The sequence below is a fragment of the Spea bombifrons genome, chromosome 1 (assembly GCF_027358695.1).
Source record: "Spea bombifrons isolate aSpeBom1 chromosome 1, aSpeBom1.2.pri, whole genome shotgun sequence".
Classification (NCBI taxonomy): Eukaryota; Metazoa; Chordata; class Amphibia; order Anura; family Pelobatidae; genus Spea; species Spea bombifrons.
Window position 1 is genome coordinate 120,541,418 of NC_071087.1, and position 21,857 is coordinate 120,563,274.

Below are 21,857 nucleotides of genomic sequence, written 5' to 3' on the forward strand. Positions count from 1 at the left end.
TAACCTGAAAACCAAGAGGGGATGAGCTACTAGTTGCTAATTAAGAACCCCTGATTTGTATGGCAGGTGTCCCATACATCCGGTTCCCATGGCAACAGAGCCTGGCAGCATGCAGCAGGGAGTCAAGACTGCTTAACCCTCATGCTGCTCTGTTGCCATGATGCTTCCAAGAATAAAGCGTATTTGGAATAGGACAATTTTCAGATTGCAAAGGGTCAAACTAAGCCAATTATAAAGGCCCCCTAAGGACGTTTACTGAGGTCTTCTTTTGATTTTATAGTACTTTGAACAGACACCTTGTGCTGTGTTGCATTACCAATTAAGTGATGCTTATGCGGATGTTTTCCCAAATATTACGCGGCTTAGTGCACTAAAAAAGCCTACAGAGTAAAATGTTACATACGTATTATAAACCTGTTGTACGTGTATACCATAGGGGGAGTTATATCATAGCTTTCCTGTTCTCTGGATCTGTATTATTATTCCTCCCGCTTATGCCCCCCCCATCCTACTGTTATTTTGTGATTGTTGCTGATTTTTTGCAGCATTTTGAAGGTTGGGATGAGGGGAAGGGAAAGAACTTCAGTACAAGATATTGATTAGGTATATGAGTTGTGCACAAACCTCGGCTTCAATAAGGCACCAACTATTTACAATGATCAGTTAATAAGAATCACTAGCTATATGTAGTTTTGATAAATGCTCAAGTTATATTATACAATGTGATGGTTCCTCTTACAGAACACTTTTCAGCATGCTTAACGACTGGAAAGGTGATCTCTTACTATTTGCAAAGTGTCCTTTAACAAGAGGAGCAAGGCTTGGTCTTCTGAATAAAAACAAAATCACACTAATCTGAAAATCAATAAGGGACCTGGTGCCTGGAACATGGCACAGGGAGGATTAGCACACATTGACCGATTCTGGCCAAGGAACGAGATTATGGGAGGGGGATAAAATACAAATCCTTTTGTGACACAGAGAATTGGTGCTCAATGCAACATTTAGAGCTATGTGGAAAACGGAATCCACGCTATCAACCCAATCAGTGCTTTGATGATTCATGGAATAATATTAACGGAACATTAGAAACAGGGATATGTCATTGTAAGTGCAGCAGTTTTGGTTCCGTGACCATATTAAAGGCAACCCCACACAATATCAGGTTTATTGTATGTTTTGTCAAAAGCTTTTTTTTCCCCCCCAAAGAAAATACTGGTCTACCAAGAACATAATGAAGAGATTGCCGTTTCAACACCAAGGTAATTAATTAGCATTACAAGTATTGTTTGAAAGCGCTCCTGATTTCAGATGTAAATCCCTTAAGAATTGGAGCCGTGATGAATGGGGTTACCATGCCCTGTGGGTTATTGTTCATGCAGAGGTCAGCTGTCCTTGTAAAAATCAGTAGGGAAGTGATGCTGTTGACTCACACAGGAGCAGTTTGACCCTGAGGTCAGTGCCAGATCTCTCTGGGGAGAGAGGCATAAGACGGACGGGCCTCCTGTATTTGGTGCGCAGAAGGAAGATGATGTTGTTTGCTTCTAAGACACGCAAGGGCACTGAAGCTATTGTCTTTTTTTGCTTCTGATCTAATACAAATTGGAACAAATAGAGACTGACAGAAGAGTTGAATTGGATAGAAGCACCAGCTCCATCATCTGATAAGACTTTTGAGTTAGGTTGTTGGTCAAAGGGCTGTTAATAACGTAAGACTTGGGCATATATCACTTCTACATTATTGCGTGTGAACAAAAAGCTTTTATACTATGCTATGGATTTGCCTTCCAAAGCAAGCATCTAGGACGAAATGCTTAGAACAGCAGCCCAATGGACATGATTGTCTCTAAAAAAAATTTTTGTAACACAACTTGAAAGGAAACATACGACAATGCTGGTCCTTTGGACCTGCTTACCTGTGGAAGCAGCTGGCGTGAAGAGGATCTCAGAGCCAACATTGGAGCACTGCGGAGGAGAAAGAAGAAGTGTTAAACACCATAAAATAAACTTAGTAGGCTTTACAAGCAAGCATTACAATTCCCTCACCCCAGCGTGTACCGGGCAGAGAAACCATTTTGCAGCTAAAAAGCTATAAATTCTTATTTTGTCGAGTCTGTCTTACAAATATTTTTGTGCTAGCCTGAAGGGTGCAACACTGAGCCGTCATCCGGGACATACAATTAGCACTTGTAAAATATTAAACCTATTCCACATGATTGTTGTAATACAACGCAGGGGGTAGTAAATTGCAGTCTTCCAACCACAAAGGCCATCTGGGATTACAAAACAGCAAAACCATGAACAAAATGACTAAAGGATAATCCACAAGCTCTATTCTTTTGTTTTTACGTTCTCTGCAAAGAGATTCTTTTAAGTGTCACATTATGGGGCATGTTTTATGTACATCCTATTCAGTGTTAGATTTATAGGAACCTGGACTGCCATTTAAGATCTAGCTGGCAGAGCAACATCACAACAGGGGTTTACATATAAAAAGTCCTTCTGGTACAAAGTGGTTAAAAGGGCAACAAATTGAATAATATCCTTGCCGACTGCTTTAACTTTATCGCTTCTGTTCGCTCATCATAAATACAAAAGACAATATAAATCAAACTGGAAACCATTACGTTTTTTTGTCACTATACAAGTGAATATGGTAGAATACCAGGAAAAGATTAAGAATTCTTATATTTTCATTATTCCATTATTTCCTCTGAATTGCAAAGGCATAGGTATTTAGTTGTTCTTGATGGCTAAGAGGATTTCAGCGAGCAAACACCTCACCCTCACAATACTTCTAACTGCTATCCTGACAATGCTTTTGTGGAATTATAACCACGGAGAGAAGTGAACCTGATAAAAGATCTTAAGTTATATTTTCTTGAAAACTAGCATTTCATCTTGCATTACGAGAACCGGTGAGAGAAACACCTTTGTTTTTCGGGCCACAATTAATATAATCAAAAGCTTTAGAATGATTAGCTTTGGCAGTCTTTTTCTTGCTAGAATGACTGAATTAATTTGCAGAGAGAAAAGTGGGTCCTTAAACTGCTAAAACAAAGCTGGAAGACCTCAATCTACGACGGACTACCTTTAGTATAAAACCATGATCCTAGCGCCCATTATTCTGGTCTATCCAATGCCAGGCAAACCTACTTCGCCTCCCAACTGTTTTGCAATACACTTCTTCTTACGCCCGGTTTATGCATTGTACATTGCTGCAGAATATGAGGGAGCTATATAAATAAAATAGCCTAGAGTATAAAAGTAAAATACAGTTAACGCACGTGCCGGTTGTTTCCCACGTTTCAGATTGTCTTTAAAAGGAAACATATTCACATCTTTCAGACACGTCTTGGCTGCCCTCTCAAACAGCAGCCTTTCCCCTCAGCTGTCTATCCTACCATTTACATACAGACACCAGCTGTTGAGGTTCATCATGCCTGCCTGTCCACCACTTCTCCAAATTAACACCCTACCCACGCCGCATGGGAGCGGATTAATCAGACAGGGGTGAAGAGAAGCCCTTTCATGCAGAGAGCCTGCACGGGGAGCAATCATTCAGCTCTGAAATACTCAGATATCATCCAAATGAAGCAACGCTCGTTAGAGCTAGAAGCAAGGAGGACACAGCAGGGCAGAAAATCTTTAAACCTAGGAGACAGCAGACGAAATGCGGGAAAGGTCTGATTAACGAAAAAAATAATGAGAAATCCTGGAATGTATACTTTTCTCTACCAAACACTACATGACTCGGAATAATGACTGAAAAGGTGATTAATTTTATGTTTGCAGATAAAATTATGTATGAAATTGTGAAACAATAAATTAGTGGCATCCGACATAAAACAGACCTGCGACAAATTTCAAACAGCAGAAACCGAATTTAACCTTTTACACACTACACATTCTCTAAATGTGCTTAAATTGTATTGGGCTGGCACCACCGTTTCATTTTCTTCAGACAAAGCTCTTATAAAGAACCTTTTCTGTGCGATCTCCCGCAACGAAGGATTTTTGGAAGTGCTGGACAGATGAGCTGGAAGGAAGTGTTCAGGATCGGTTACAGAAGGGGACACGGCCAACGCTGGACAGCTTCCAGTGGCTTAACCGAAGTTCAGCTTACATTATTTCTGCGCACATACGATTATCCTTTTTTCCCTCCTGCAAAATGTCACCAATTTAGTTTAGCCTGGGGGCCCATTGGAAGTTTTACCTCTAATACGGAGAAAGGCATTTTTCAAGCTGTTACCACTTAACTGCACTGATACAGTCACTCAGGAGACTCAATATTGTTTACACATCCTGCTCAGTGGAATAAAGTAGTCTTGCCAGAACTCTGCCGGAGCTGCGAAGGAGACGTTTGCTCTCCGTTTTATGAGATTTCCTCAATTTGTGGCCTTCTCAATGGTCGTAAAAACAGCTGTAAATCAAAAGAGCTCCACAAAATTGCAATAACAAGCACAGAACTGTGCTGTGCGGAACATAACTGCAGGCGGCAGGAGGTGGAAGGCAATGGCTGACTTAATACCAGGTGCGAGAAGTTTTTGGCGGTCCTGGAGGAGGTAACGGTGTTTGTGAAGCCCACGAATGAGTTCATGCCAGCTCGAGTAGGATGGGGCTTTGTGTCACTAACCAAAATCCTGTGTCTTTCCCCTCCAGCCACCCTCCCATTCGCAGCATGGTCTTGTTCCAACTGGCTGGGTATGAACTGAGCTTAGACAAATAACTGGGAAAGACATAACACTGTTTAAAGCATTAACAGGAATAGTCAACGGCACGTCAAAACACTAACGATATGAAGCAGTTCTCTTGGCCGCAGAAGCGATGGGTTTAGCAGACTCCCTGGCGGTGATGCAGAGGGATTCTGTTAAAGCTGCAGGACGTCATCCGATGAAACCACTTACAGGAAGGTTTTTTTGGTTTGGTTTATAGTTCTATTACACTGCACTCTAATGAAAGGAAATGTTTGAGAAGTCCTATATGGGATGCCGCAAGAGCATTTGTTGGGTATATCCAAAGTCAAAACTTTAGAAGTAGCCCAACAGAAGGAGTCAGACAACACTCATTCATGGCACTTGCTCTCTTTGATTTCCATCCTTGTAGAATAATGAGTCCTTAATCTAACACATTCAAATTGACTAGGGCTGGTCTCCTTCCCAGCAGGGTAAAGCCTCACGTAATGTTCGTCAAAATATGAGCTAAATCTCTGCAATCGCGTACACACGGGCGTGCATGCCAATTGCCTGGAAGGTGGTCATATTTGACATGGATGGCACAGTTCTCCCAGACACAGATTACTCTGTTGGTTCTTGGTGCGCCATCTCTTTTTCCTGTGCAGGATATGAAGGTACGCTGGATTAGGTGCCCGTGCCAGAGCACCTGTGACAATACAGGCCAGCCTTCTCTATCCCTGAGGCACCCCACGCAACCTGTGCTGGATTTGTCTGGTGGAAATGTAATGGCTCATGTGAAACGGACAGCAAGGCACTTTATTGCTGGCCAACAAGTATGACGTAGGAAAACATAAGCCTTTTTATGATGTGTGGTTGCAATGTTTTCCAGACTAAGATATGATGAGCATTGGCACAAATGGAATATCTTTCTGATGCAATGTGGAAAACCACAAGGTTAAAAAATTAAGTATTAAAGATATCATATGGGAACATGAAGTTCCCAAGAAAATTAATATTTTACTTTAAGTCTTATGAGGACCTCCTTGAAACACAGAACAATGTCCCCATTTGTGTGCTTTTTGTCAAATAAAGCAGTTTCACATAAATGTATTCTAGTCAATCGTGCTTCAATCCCCCATCACATACGATGACACTGGTGGGAAGTGCTCAGTTCTACTAACCAAGCTGCTGTATGCTCTGTGGCCAAGATAATAGTTATTGAGTTCCCTGCAGGTCTCTGCGGTGGGGATTAACCCACAAAGCTGAATCTCAAGGCGATCCCGGTATCAGAACGTGCATCTGCTTTTTTTCTGCTGCTATGTCCCTAGGGTAGCAGCCTCCTAATAATCACTGTCCTGGGGGGCCGCTCTCACACCTCCTCGGAAACAGGATGGCTGCACCAAGCTCTGCAGTGCATATTATTTATGCAGGACCACGAAAGCCACACATCTTTGGATACATTTACATAAATGTTAACACGGAGCTAACAGCTCTGAATTAGGAAAATGGAATCATTGTTACATGGAAGTATTTTGAATTTGAAAAATATAGACACAAGCCATTGAAAAACGAGATATACTTCCAAGAAAATTATTCTTCTGAGCGTTCAATCTGTCTATCTTGATGATTAGTCCATATGTGTGTTACAGATTAAGCCACGGGTGTGTATTAAACTGAAATCTTAAGGTTAATACAAATCAATATTCCGGTTACAAACGGAATAACCTGTATTCTTAGAATCTTAGATTAGGTCATTAAAAACACGTTCAACGTGGCAGAAATATAGACTTTGGTTTGTGTCATTTCTGTTGTGTTTGTGTTATACCAACACCATTACAATAGAGAAGTGATGTGCACTTTACCCAGCACTAAAACAGTTAAGAAGGTTCAAAACATACATTGTGTAGGGATGCACGGAGCATATACATTTGGGCGATAGGCTCAGGCAGTAGAGAAAAGGGTTAAATAATGAATGTAAGAGGAGGAAAGGAGTGTGGAGTGCAGGGAAATCATATCAAGGAATCCCACTGGGTTAGAAAATTAGGTTCTCAATTTTCTTTCAGCTTCAGAAGAATAACATCTGACATACTGTAACCGCCTCACTGCTGGATGGGCTGCGACTGGGATTTCACAGCTCTATCTAGCCTTACAAATGGGACGTTGGCACATGTCCAAAGAATGGCGCTAAAGCTAACAGAAAGGAGAGTTTATGGGCAGAAGACTGACACAACAGACCAGTCCATTAAAAAAAGACCAGAGAATACCAAGTTGTGATATGGACCCTCAACTTCCATAAAAGTAATACTAGCATTATTTAATCTGCTTTATATATTCATATGCTATCACATGTAAAAATGCCATTTGAACTTATTTCCCCTTAAAATTACATTTTAATTTTGATACTCCCGAATTAGCAATGGGTGCTTTCAGCTAAATGTTCCTTCTATAGGCTACTGGGAACTCTTACCTCCTACATGAACCATTTTGAAAATTAAAATAAACGGATGAGGAACATGAGAGAGTATAAAACAGAAACTTCCTCAAGTCTTATCTCAGCTGGGTAGAGTTCTGACCCGAGCCACGTCTATAAAAGTAACATGTCTTGCCACGACAACTTAACTACGTAGTAGATTTTTGGTAAACTTAATATAAACTGCGTTAATGTGTTCCATGCAACAGAATCATTACAGACTTCTATAATAAAATGTGTCCCGCGGGAAAAAAATGACAAATAAAGCCTCCCAACAGCAGTCACTGGCCCTGCTCCCCGTGGCCAGCCCGAAGCTCTGTGCTGCACAGAAAATCGATACCACAGCTGCAAGCTGGAGGTCTGCAGAAGCAGAATTAAACTCCCTCCAAGATGAAAGAAGAGGAGATGGGGCTAATCTCTCTGATTATGCTCTGCGGGGTGGCTCCTTTTGACAGGAGTAGATTGCTACATGCTGGGAAGAGTGCATTGTGAAATGCCCCCGGTCCCTATGGGGAAGAGACGCCATGCTGTAACTTTCAATGGCTCCATCAGCTCAAGCGTGTAAAGTGGTCCCAGTTCCCGCTGGGAACATAGGAAAATGGGATGGAAGCAGGACGAGTGTCCAGGAGAGCATTACAGAGAAGAGAACCATGCAGACAGGAAAGAGCTATTGCTCCATGTGCAAGGGGCACAGCATGATCGAGGAGAGAGAAATTAATGTGCTTCCTGAGGTAATGTCAAGTGACCCAGTGCTTCAAACTGTGCCATTCAAAGCGGAAATTAAAGAGAAAGTCCAATGTCTCAGACTAAAAAAAACAAAACCAGAAACATACAAAAGGAGTTTAGTTGTACAGAAGAGTTGATGAATTTATTCTCACTGCATTGACCTGCCATGGACAACCTGGACCTTTCATTGTAACTCACTATTAAACAGTCCAATCGGTTACGATAGATAGAGCATTATATATATATATATATATATATATATATATATATATATATATATATTGCTCTTTCTATAAGTGATAGAATACCAGGCTTCCGCAGACATGCATTGCAAGCAGCGCAATACTGAACTAAAAGGTAAGGCTCAGCGCTACGCATGTGTTGGCTTCACGGCAGAATGTTTTAAGTTCACATTCAGGTCTGAAGCTACTATACTCCCAGCACAAAGCATCTCCCTCCATTATCAGCCCCCCATCACTGCTGCTCCATGTAGCTTGGTTGACAAGATTCTTTATTGCTTCGCCGCCAGAAGCATTCAAACCATCCTTTGCACACAGGGATTCCAAGTTTCCGAGGTCTCACAAAAAGACAGCAGAGCAAGGGATGTTTGTGTACACTGTCCCTACTTCAAAGTGACACGAAGAAGCCATGTCATGTATAATAATGGTGGAAATCCGCTCGGAGCATTTTGCGGGATGGAGTGGTTTGCTGTATTCCGTCATCGTGCTATTCACACTGAATGTGTAATGCAAACCTTTTACAATACAGAGAGAAAAAAAACAAAAAAAACCCAGAAATTCCCATTGGGAATCTCTTTGTTTTTCAACATCATGTTCTAGAAATAGCAATACAAATTCAGGAGATTCCTATTTATACTGTGACTATCTTAATCATGAAATACCTTTACTAGAGAGTATTATTTTACAGTTCCTCACATCTACATACTAAGCAGGCTTTCCCCCGTAATACCAAAAGGACATTTCCCAACTGAGAGCACAGTGAAGTAACAGGGAATGTCCCATTCTGGACACCGCTCATCCACAGAAATACGCCACTGTCCACTTTCCCAGCAGTTTCTGCAATGATTTTGTTGATTCTTTCCCTAAACTGCTCTAATAATTTTTGGGTGAATAAGGTTCCATTTAATGAGCTCTCTGGGCTTTAGTGAAGAAAGTTCCCAGACAGACTGCATTTTGTATGCTTTGTACAAGTTTCTCAGTCTCATGTCATATCTCGAGGGGATGATCTGGCACCAGGCTCTGCCAAATTACACTCCTCTATCATATGAGAGAGCAGGATAAACATCGCACTTTCATGTGGCCCATTCATTAGTGTGCAGCAACTCCCCGAGGCACTGAGCTGGGGGATGTGTAAACTTTCCCATACAGCACGGTGCTTCAGTGACAATCGACCAACAGCAGCTCAAGCCTTCGGTTAAACGAAAAACATTATGCATATATTCAGGCTTAAGTTAGTTACTTTTTGGGATGGCATACCATGATTCCAAGTCAAAACTTTATGATTTCACAATTTACTGAGATCGATACACACACACACACACACACACACTATTACCATCAATCAACAGGTCTAAAGGCATGCCCGCAGGGTTACTACATCATCTGTAACAATAACAATTTCTCCTCTGCATTTAAATAATTGTAGAGAACTCTTTTTTTTTTTTTTTTACATGAAGACCCATCTCTCACAGACTATTAACCTGCAAGATATATCCAAAGGGATACCTCTGATAAGTTAAAGATGTCCTTTCAAATCTAATGGCACCAGGTATCACAAATTGGAATATGGAGCATATGGCCATAAAGCATTAAAAAACAGATGTATTCTCTCATTCCCTATTCTCACCATCAATATTCAATGCATGGACTATGCCAGATCACAAGAGAAATTAAAGTGAATAAACAACTGCTTTTATATGTATATTATTTATGTAAAGCTTTTCTTAAGCACCATTAGCACATTCCTTGATGAATATCTGCCGATTGTCACAACTATTAAAGGCAGGCACAGAATCCCAATATAAAATGTCTGAGAATGTGGCGCCGTATAAATATCTGAGCACTTACAGCCATGTGTTTATTTACAAAGAATGACATGTGACAGATGTCAGCGTCACAAATCAGCTGCTTTACACAGTGTATACTCTGTATAGTCTTCAGGCGTGTAAAGAGAGGAGGCTGGAGGAATGATGTGGAATCCCTCCAGGGTCTAAGCGGGGCTGGCCTAATATCCTAAGCAAACTATGCCTCCAGCATGTGCACGTAGAAGAGAACCTCATCGCGGTGCCTTAGGCAGCTGCCCACTAGGGCTGAAACAACTAATCGATAAGATCGATAATCGATTATGAAAATCGTTGGCAACGAATTTCATCATCGATTAATCGGATCGATTTTTATCGATTACAAAAAGAGGTTTTTTTCAGAGCAAATGCTCTGAAAAACCCCTCTCCTTATATAATCCGACCTCAAACAGAGATCGGATTATAACACCGGAATCCAGATCCCCCGCTACGCTGCAGGGGACCTGGATTCCCCTCACTGTCGGCCGGTCTCTCACTTCCGTCTCTCTCTTCCGTCTCTCTCCCCCTCCCATCTGCCTCCTCCCCCCTCCCATACGTCACTCTGCCTATCTACCCGGCACCGTTACTGACAGGAACTTTCCCTGCAGCTTCATAGAAGCCTCAGTGTAAGTGAAGGTGAGTAACGGAGTCTGTCTGTGCGATGCAAACCCCCACCGGCTAACAGAGAATCATCCTCTCTGACAGCCGGTGAGGGTCAGCATCGCACAGACAGACTCCGTTACTGCACTTCACTTACACTGTGGCTTCTATGAAGCTGCAGTGAAAGTGCCTTCAGTAACGGAGCCGGGTAGAGAGGCAGAGCGGTGTATGGGAGGGGGGAGGAGTCAGGAGTGTATGGGAGCCACCCTCCAATACACCACCTTGGCTCCTCCCCCTCTCATACGCCACTCTGCCTCTCTACCCGGCTCCCTGGTGTCTTGTCAGAAACGGAGGTTCACAGGAGGCAGAGTGGAGTATGGGAGGGGGGAGGAGGCAAAGTGATGTATGGGAGGGGGAGGAGGCAAAGTGATGTATGGGAGGGGGAGGAGCCAAAGTGATGTATGGGAGGGGGAGGAGGCAGAGTGCTGTATGGGAGGGGGAGGAGGCAGAGTGCTGTATGGGAGGAGGCAGAGTAGAGTATGGGAGGGGGAGGAGCCAAAGTGATGTATGGGAGGGGAGGAGGCAGAGTGGTATATGGGAGGGGGAGGAGGCAAAGTGATGTATGGGAGGGGAGGAGCCAAAGTGATGTATGGGCGGGGGAGGAGGCAGAGTGGTGTATGGGAGGGGGAGGAGCCAGAGTGGTGTATGGGAGGGGGAGGAGCCAGAGTGGTGTATGGGTGAGTTATAGTGGTGTATGGGGGGTATTATGAATTTTTAGGGCATATAGGGGGTATAAGGCATATGGATATTAGGCATATCAGGGGGGCATAAACATATCTGGGGGTAAAAGGTATATCAGGGGGCTCAGTGGCATATAGGGGGTATAAGACATATCGATATTAGGCATATCAGGGGGGGCATAAAACAAATCTGGGGGTAAAAGATATATCAGGGGGCTCAGTTGCATATCACTGGCATATAAGGAGTATAAGGCATATCAGGGGGCACAGTGGCATATCAGGGGGCACAGTGGAATCTGGCATATAAGAGGTATAAGGCATATATGGGGGCAGAGTGGCAAGCTGGGGGTCAGATGTGCATAACTGGGGGCAGTTTGGTAAATAAAAAATTTAAACAAGGCTTTTTTCTCAGTTTTTATTAAATATGAAAAATAGTTAACATATGAATTAATATTTACTAATACCTTTGTATTAAAACCTAGTTTGAGAAACACTGTGTTTGGGTTCTTGTAGCTTTTATTATTATGTCAGTAAAATAAGAAGGTGAATAGAGAGAGGCCATTACAAAGAGATGAAAGTGTAAATTGTACGTTTTTTATTGCAATTTTTCTTCAATTTAAAATAATGTATTTTTTTATCCGATTAATCGATTAATCGACAAAATAATCGGCCAACTAATCGATTATTAAAATAATCGTTAGTTGCAGCCCTACTGCCCACGCAGGGATATTACCGGCTCAGCTCAGTTTGTAGGCAGACGTGTGAAAAAGGAGACCAATTCACAAAAGCAGTAGCACTTGATCCCGGGGAGGGAGGAGAATTTAAATTAAGACTTGGAATAGACATAATCCAACGCAGCTTTCTATATGAGCAATTTTGGAACATACATAAAGTTTTTGTAAGTTTGCCTTCACGATACCAGTACTACTTTCCCAAGTGTACAGTACTTTACAGATATCCGCTTACAATTTCCAGTCTCTGAAAAGTGATGCGTTGCACCTAACCGAGGAAAGTTGCTCAGAAGCTTCCCCCAGAATGTGTCTAAGTACACAGCTGCAGCTCCTTGAGCTAGATGACACACAGATGATCCACGCCATCCTGTTTAAAGCCTGCCAAACCAACTTCTATGCAAACAGTTCATCTGGCTGAACATACACACGTCTAAAGCTTGGAAAAGAAAAATAAATATAATAAAAGTGGAAAGTATGCAGTGTCAACTCTCTGGTGCATTAACAAGGCAGATGCCCCCATCAAGAACCTCTAAGTGGATGCACTGGGATAAGCAGATATATAAATGGCAGCCTCCAGCAAATGTATCCCAACGAAGCAATTGGCTCACGTTGGGGTCTGGAAACTGGCTATGCATAATTCAAGGGCTTTCGCTTGCTGCAAACACACAAGTGCCCCGTGGCATCTTGAAAATCCAGAAGCATGAATCTCCAAACCCTCTAGTTCTATATTGCTAAAGAGGAGTGCAGACTATTACACGTGTCTCTCCCAGCTGAACGTTTAGCTGAAAGTATAGCCATGCAGCACTGTACCGATATAGCATCCAGGGGCATCACCACACTAGAATTCGGTATGATGCCGGCACAAACCATAACTGCATATGGGCAAAGAAGAGAATCTACTATGAATCCATCATGGCATGATGCGTTCTAAAGCCGTCGTACACCTAAACATGACATCGTCAGACCTGGGTTTCTAAAATTCATAAATCCATACCCCTCAGCTTGGCAGAAAAAGCTAATTTTATATATTATATTATAATATAATATATATATATATAATTGAAATGGATAAGAATTATCAAATATTACAGCAAATAATGAAATCAAAATAAAGCAGAGTGTACAGACGGTTGTATGAAAGAACTATACCTGTAGTAGCAGCGAGTTTTATGTACAGAAAGGGTTGACTTTGAACGAGGCTTCAAAGCACAGACAACCCCTTTGACCCGGCTACAGACATATCCCTCAGCTTGCACGTGACAGCAGTGTGCAAGTAGGGAAGCTAAGCTTATCCAGTACAGAAAGACTACCTTGGAAACAGACCATCATTTATTTTTGAAAAACAGCCATGTGTATAGAGGTGTTCATTAGGGCAAAATCTCTAAAGTAAGATTCAACTGTTGGAGGCCAGATGAGTGGATGCATTTAGTGTGTCCAGCTCCACCAAGGGCACTACAGATGTGATACCGTGCTATCTGGTGCGGGTGAGCCACTTGTCACTGATCGATGCTGATGTTGGGGAGATCAAGTAACCCGTTATGAATCCTCATGAATATTCTGCATTGGGTTTTTTTTCGTTCTCAAAAATATCCCCCCCCCCAACATTTCTAGATTGGTATTGTCTGTCAACCATACTTCGAGGCAGTTTAACTCAACAACGTTGTGTCTTTGTTAAAATGCGCCGTGTTTATATATGAACCGTTACAACTGCCCCTTGCCAAATAGGCATTACTGCACAAACAAGTCTTGGAAACCAAAAAGATCTCACCGCAGCGCTTGTAGACATGTGACTGAATTACTTGGAGCGTGTTGGAGGGGTTTGTTGGTCCTTAAGGGGTTAATTGTCTTTTATTAAGTGTAAACAGGGTGTCTTCTCCTGTCCAAGTATCATCAACATTGGCAACTTTTAACAAGCTACAAGTATTTCTGTGAAGCATGCACAATGTCAAAAGAAGCCCTTACTTCTTAACACTGCAGAAAGTCTCATTGGAACAAACCACTTTGTGTAAGGGGGGGGTGGAGTCATGTGGAATAAAACACTAATTTGTGAAAGAGGCAGCTGTGTATTGGCCCTGAGGATATTTGGAACCAGGGCAGAGCACCCCTATGGCCCTTGCACTGTGGTAAAGCCTGCCCTGACTGTGATGTCAAATACTGCTGTGACATCACAATGCTGTGATGTTCTTTAAAAGCACATCCAGAGACTCTGGTTGTTTCAGATTATGAACAGTAGCAGTACTGAGCATAACATTTACCTGTCCACTACAGGGAGTGAAATTGCGCTTTCAATTGAATTTGAAAAGACAAAATAGGCAGAGATTAAAAGGCTTTCATTTGTGTGCACGCAATACCCTGCACATAGGTGCGAGTCTCATCACCTGACCATATTTGACTGACACCCGACAGGTACACATTTCAGCCATCATGGAGTGCACTTGCTTTGGCACTCCTAGCCCTCAGACAAGAATCAAAATGACATTCACGCTGTATGTACTTGGCTGGGCGCTCTTGTGCGGCGGATCTGTACTTTCTGTCTATGGGTTCCAGTCATGCCAGTCCGACAGCTGTAAGACCTACAAGGTGATCGGCCCGGTACTTGCTGGGATAGGGCTGGTATGTTTAGTGATGGCAGAGTTTACTGCCATACTAGAGAGAAGAAGGAGGGAATTGGCAGGAGACCCGTCGGATCCAGATAGACGCTTCCTCTGCGGGAAAAGCCGGCGGTTTGTGCAGTTCCTAATACCTGGGATCCTGTTATTGGCTTGCGCGGTACTACTTAGTATCCCAGGACTTGTGCTACCAGCCTGCAAGCCAGTATCCAACACAGACAAAACCCCTAAAGTCTGTGAAGCTCGCTTACTGGAGATAGCCATACTCACACTATTCGGCTTGTTTTTCTGCATGGCTGCCTGTGTGAGCGCAAACCATCCGGACGGGGACTCTGAGGAGGACCCAGAACTCTTCAGAAATCAGCCAGTTCGTTTAACAGTGGGTGACGAAGTCTTCACGTTCCCGCCACCCCCACCTCCATACTTTGTAGGAGGACACGATAGGTCAATGAGCGAGGACCCTCCTTCCGACTACAGCGTCCTTTTTGAAAGGGGCGACCATGAATCCAGCGGACGCGATGGGGAAAACCAATACAACGTTCCACGGCTGTGCTGGCCAACCGTACAATACATTGACGAGTGTCTCCCTTTGGAGCCACCTCCAAGATACGAGGACATATATCCCACTCAGCCGGATCCTGAACAGAGTTCATCACCGTATTACTCCATTTCAGAATCATCAGAGTCGAGTGACTATGAGCTCGCACCAGAACCCTAAACGTGGAAAGTCTGAACTATTGGGGTTTTTTTTTTTTCTAACATTTCAATTCAGTACAGTTTGAGCTGGAAGCGTCACCCAAAATATCACATCTGACAATATCCAGGTCTGCAGATAAAGGACTGAAATCAGACCGGGTTTTTTTTTTAATCAGTGCCAGCACTGTACATAACGCCTGTTGAAATGTTTTTTTTTTTCCTCCCCATGAGACTTTCCCTTTAAATAACAGATAAATAAAATGACATCTTTTCATGGTTGCCTCTCAAACAGTATCTGTGCGTGTTTGTATGTGTGTGTGTGTGTATGTTGGATATCCTGTGTACGAGGTCACATTATCGTATGGAAATAATTTCTTATTCAAGTAGTGACCATAATACATACAGTGTTGGTTAAGAGCAAGAAGCAACATCACACCTAACATGTTGCTGTGGGTGCTTAACTTTTCGTCAATGTATGATCGTTCTTTATAGATTTTCCCATTCCTTGCGGTCAGTTTCAATTCGTATACAGATCGGTATGCTATATACAAATACATTTTAATTCGGGAGCGGTGCACAAGAGACTACCAGCATTGGTTTTGAGAGAGAATGTGGAAGTGGTCACCTGCTTGTGCTCGGTCAGCCATTACTCACACTATAAACAGAGCAGATGTGATGGCAGATCTGTAGACTCAGCACACAGATTTCAACAGTCTTGCAACTAGCTTCCGATTTCATTACCGCACTTAACAACAACAAACTCCATCTCAATCTCATCGTCAAACGGTCCTTCAGATCAAAGACCAACCGGCTGCTGTCAGAGAGACCAACACCAAAATACAAACAGTCTCCGATTACTGCTGCAGCCGCTCCGATCTTCTGAGTGAGAAGACAAGGATCAGTTTTCAAATTCCATAATTAACCGGCTTCGGCAACCCAAACTTCAGGCAGCTGCCACATATCTGAGCTGTGACCTAAAATGCATAGTGCTATTAACGTTAAGCTAGTGTGTTCCCCAGTAGACCGATATGAAAAAAGCAGCAGCAACAGCCCCATGGGATCTATCTGAAAGAAAAACAAACATTCAAAAGTAAAGGGGATAAAATCAGATATGCTTAATCCATGCTTTACCATACCAGATGGTAGAAGTAGTTTGGATTTTATTTTAATCCTCCTGGGAAGGATGTGCCTTCAGGAGATGTCCCAAAGCAAAGTCTCCGAACAAAGCCCCAGGATGGGTGAATGCCTAATGATCTCCTGACAGATGTACATGGGACTTTGAATTCTTCCCTCTACAATATAATACTTCAAATTCCACATTGAAATCCCAATAAAGACTTCTCATGAGAACTCATTAGACCCACTGTGTACCCCCAAGAACGCAACACATTTAGAACTCACCCTAACCCATAGTATCCGACAGTTTGCTCAGCTATAAAAGTTTATCAGGTAAGAGAAAGATTAGTTTCTTGGTTGCTGACCAAACCACCTGGGCTGACATGTAGAAGCCTGGAAACCTGAACTGTTGGGGCCTCTCTAAGTTCAGGGAAAGGATATCACGTAAAGTTTTTAGGAATGCCTCCAAACTGTCACAGGATACCGGCTCTTTCTGCTTCTGCAAACCAATAAATGGAATACTATTCCTAGCACCGTAGACCAAAGACTTCCCATTAATAAGTCAATTAAAATGTCCCCTTGCTCACATTTCCTTAACTATAACGTGGTACATAAAGTAGGCTTGGGTAGGTTGGTGTCATAGTAACTGAAAGGAAAAAAAAATCTGCCGAGCTGTTTTTATGAGACACCTTCAAAGTTATTATTAAAATGACAGATCTGCTAAAAATGGGTTCCTTAACATGGCAATTATGTTGTCCAAGACGACGCACCTTTCAAGTAAACTTTGCAAGGAAAACTTAAGTTTCAGTAAGGGTGACTCACAGGAATCTGGTAACCGGCGCTTCAAAACCGGGTCTACTTCTAGAAGATGAAAGAATTAGGTAGGACATTAAATATTCAGTTTAAAAAGTCTTCCTTTTCACCCCCAGTGATTCAGTAAAGCACATTATATCGTAAAAAAACAACATGGGAGCACATGTAAAAATGAATAAGTGCTTTTAAGGGATGCTAATAAAATGCTATGAGCTATGTCCTACTATCCTCATAAGCAAGAAAGGGGTTAAGAGACAACACAGCATACAAAGAGAAAAGGAGCGTTTCACAGAACAAAGACATGGATCAAGGTCCAGGGATCTATGCCAGAGTGACAGAGGACAAGTAAAAGCTATTATCTCCTCTGTCTTCATGTATCTTTAATGCCAGCAGAAGGATAGCAGCGCTGAAGTGTAAGTGGAGGCTAAGGGTTTGGTTTCTACGCGTATCATGTTCACGGCTTCCATTTCCAGACACTCAGTTTCTCACCAGCACAAGATGCGCTTTCAATTGCTTTAAAAACCCTAAAGAGCGTCCTCGACGTTCAGCCCTTTCAGTTTGAGAGAGAGCGTGGAAAGCACTACAGAAGTTAACATTGACAGCTGTCGGGAACGGACTTAAACCATCCCGAGGATGAGCTCGTTGGACTGCTTTCCATACAAACATATTGTTAGCAAAGTGCTCAGAGTAACAACGTCTGCAATTAGTATCTTGCTTATGTAACAATTCCAGCAACGCGAGATAGAAACAGTCACAATTTGTTTCGTATTTGCCCCTGGAACTTGTGTGGCCAGTATACATGTAAGCTGAGCATACCTCCATTACTGTAAATAGCAGGGAAGAGCAGAAAGAGTAAACACATAGGAGTTCCTGTGCCAGCTGGAATGTTCCTTGAAGCTGCAGCAATCATTTTAGTTGTATAAGCAGCTCTACCAGTACCTGTCGGTATAAGAAGTACACCCTAAACGTAAACGCAGGCAGTTTATCCTATTTCACGGAGCAAGGAGCTTGCCATGAAATCAGGTCTACGCAGGATAGTGTCCATGACAGCTGTGACACAACGTCTTCTCTATTATAGAAGAAACCGTGTTCCTGCGCATTGTGATCATAGTTAAGATTTTAGGTAGGTTTACGTCTTACACAAAGGAGAACACATGCAACACTAATTGATGACAGATGGTATTAACAGAACGATGGCGCTAGGGTACTGTCTGCTTTTTAAACGATGGAGGAGAGGTAGGGTAGATGCTGACCTTGCCCTACTAACCATGAGTTTTTATTCCCTATATTACAATATCACTAAAGCTGAAGGTATAACATTCTACATGGTATATACATATATAACTCTACAAGGATATACATTTAGTGATCTCATACCCCTATTACATCATACTACCATTCCCGAAAGAACCTCTGCTAGTTCCGACACACATTTATAACACTATTTAGAACTAAGAAAAACAAATTCTTACATGCCACTTTCTAAGGCCAATACAGGACACAAAGGTACCCAAAAATGTATTCTATCACTTAACTCAGTTCTCCATTTTTCCAAGAGGAAAGTGAGTGGGGAAGTGTGAACTCCGTTGTTAGATATGATGGTGCAAAGAATTGTCCAACAAGGAGAAATACTTCAATAAATCATTTGAGAAATATGAAAGCAATTCAATGAAATGTAATTTGAATGGCAATGAGAAGTGGCACAATCCATACAGAGGTCAGACATCATGCCACCACAGCAATCCTAACGAACCTAATAGCCCACGGTGCCTGAGCCTCAGTCTCCGCTGCTAGTTAGCTGGCCTAGCCTTTTCCATATAGCAGCTCGACTCCTTTGAGAGCAGGACTGCTGATCGAGGCCAGCGTGCCAGGTGCTGCCTGAACTCGATTCCACGTCTATCCCACACAGCGCGGGGAACAGGTGCGTGAAACACAGAGAGGGCATCTCGCTCAAATTACAGTGAACAGATTAAAAGGATTGTCACCATGAAGCACAGTCCCACCCTGCCAGAAGATCCACATTTATACCGGTTCCCATGACCGACACACAGGGCCAGCTTCTACTACCCTCGCAACATTAAGGCATTTCCACGCTCTGCAATGTGCACGGTAGGAAAATGCTTCTACTTGCAGCTGACCAACTCGGTCGCCGAAAAGGGAGGAAAACGAAGTCTCATTAAATTTACAAGGACTTTTCAAAAACACTCTTCAGTGTATAGAAAGGCCAAAGGATTAAAGAGAAGCATACTTTGGAGATTTCTTTTGGCTACCAGTGTAACGCTGGCAGCCTAAAGGAAGAAGGAATACGGCCATTTCACAGAACTTCAGTCGAGCTAACTTTATGCCAAATTAACACAATGTAATGTTTACAGCGGATAGGTAGTGAGAAACCAGCGCCAACGCAATGTTACACACGACAGCAATGTTCAGATAAACCCATGTGGGGATCACACAACGTGTAGGACACATCAAGGTAAATTCCAACAAGTCCTTTAATGAGAGGTTTTAGAAACGATATGCAAATTCTATATTTCAGGAGCTGTGCGCTCTATCACTGTCCTTTATGACAAGCGACGTATATGGCCCCCTCGGCAGATCCAGGAGTCCCCCGAGCAGCGCTTAAGAGACCATCCGGAGCCCGGGAGCGAACGTAGCTGGAATAGCCTTTTCTTTAAACAGGTATTAAAACAGTACATGAAATGTAGGCATATATATCTACAATGTGACAAGGAAAGGGTTCATTAATTAAACACAACCCCCGAATAAAAATACCCCTAATGAATCTAGCAGGAAGCAGTCATTTCGCTGCATATCATTTTTAAGTGACTTTGTGGCTCCCAGAGTCTGCGAGAACACAGCGCTTTGCTATAAAACTGCTACACCTCAGCTCCCAAGGACATTAAATCCTTGTAAAAGTGCCTGCATTTTAAGTAGCCGATATTTCAGCGTGCCAGTCTCTGCTTCCCTCGGGAGGAGATTTAAATGATGGGGAGAAGTAAAATGCATAAACCAAACATCGTTATCGCATTATATTTTGGGCGGTGGATGGGATGTGCTGCAGCCTGGAATATAAAGCAGTAGCGGCTACTGCGCTCGGTCACGCCGGAGAACCCGGAGCGGGGGGCAGCGTCAGATTAAACGGACCTTTTGTATGAGGCCATATGGACAAAGGATGGCCAAAAAGAGGAAACAGTATCACTTATTTAAGCAAATTTATATATCTATATATTAAGAAGAAAAGAAAACAAAACACACAGCGCCTGATTAAATAGGATGATGCATTTAAACTGCAGCACAAATTACTTACATGCTGGGTAAAAGTTCTGATGATGAATTAAATGAAATCTATACAAAGCAGCCATCTTAAGACGCAGAAATACAGAATAGCAAGAATATCCATAAAAATCAGTATTACTAGGGAGTGGATAAAATAAAGAAGGCAGCAAGACATCATAAAACGGCACAAGAAGATCTAGTCGTGTATGTAATATTGAGACGGGTGAGTAGTGTATTCCATGGCTGTTTGAAGGGTTAAACGTGAGACCGCCGCATGTGGGTTGAGATATACAATGTGAAATTACACTAATTCCACGTTCCACAGCAATGAAGTCAGAGGGATCAAGGTACGCAAAATGCAAGTAACCATTATAAGGAACCTTCAACCACCACGTCGGATCGGCTGATCCCACAAACGACAAACACATGTGCGCTCGTGCCCACTCAAAGCTGCGCTCCAGCGAAGGCGCATACTGTGTGTGTTCTCTTGGCATCAGCTCTGAACGTTTGAAAACTCTTTCTTCCTTTTATTCCCCCATTGACAGGAAAAGACTGCTGGCTGAGGGGAAACACGCTTTAACCCTTTGATGGACCAGCTAGCCACAATATTCTTCAGCACAACGCAGGACACACATGTTCATTGGTGACATCGCGTATTCTTCAGATATCACTTCTATCAAAGTACAGATGCTTGATACAAATATTGTGTAATAACTGACATAACGCAAGACAAATACGCTGCATGTACGGACATATATTACACGCTTTGTCCCATTGAATATCTATGAGCAGCGTACAGAGAACGTGGAGACTAAGATGCTTTGGCAAGGAAGCCGATGTCAGAGCCGCGCAGGTTCATTTATTCAGCAGCACATAACTGCTGGGGGCTTGTCAGTTCCTCTATTTCTCATATCGGGTTTTAAGTTTTTACAAACAACTCCGATATTTCCAGGGCTATCAGTGAGCCCGGAGCAGATCACGTCGGTAACGTTGCTCTTACGGATACCAAAAAAACAGTCCTTGAAATCCAATACGTTTTTCTTTGTGAACAGAAAACATGACCACTAATGCACCTTTAATCACAACGCTGCACAATTTGTAAGGTCTCAAGCAAAAGACATAAGAGGCAAGTCTGCAATTTAGCGAAACATATTGAAGTATTAAGCATGGATCTATGTTCCTAGGAACACGCACTTTGCTCTGTAAGTGCCCTGAAGGCTAGCCTCGCAAGAGGAGGTGAGCTCCTACAGCGGGGGTAAGAGAAAACCATCGCCCCGCCGCTCCTCCAGCAATGTCACATCTGTCAGTGAATCAAGGCTTGAGT

At 42.7% G+C, this 21,857-nt stretch overlaps 1 protein-coding gene across 9 annotated transcripts in view; it reads right to left on the minus strand.

The window, feature by feature from the left end:
* FBRSL1 (fibrosin like 1) overlaps positions 1–21,857 on the minus strand; it is a 228,666-nt gene that overhangs the window by 21,444 nt on the left and 185,365 nt on the right. For all 9 annotated transcript variants that reach the window (XM_053471388.1, XM_053471396.1, XM_053471412.1 and 6 more), the window contains exon 6: positions 1,917–1,965. In XM_053471388.1, coding sequence (XP_053327363.1) covers positions 1,917–1,965 — 49 coding nt within the window. The remainder of the gene's footprint in view (positions 1–1,916; positions 1,966–21,857) is intronic.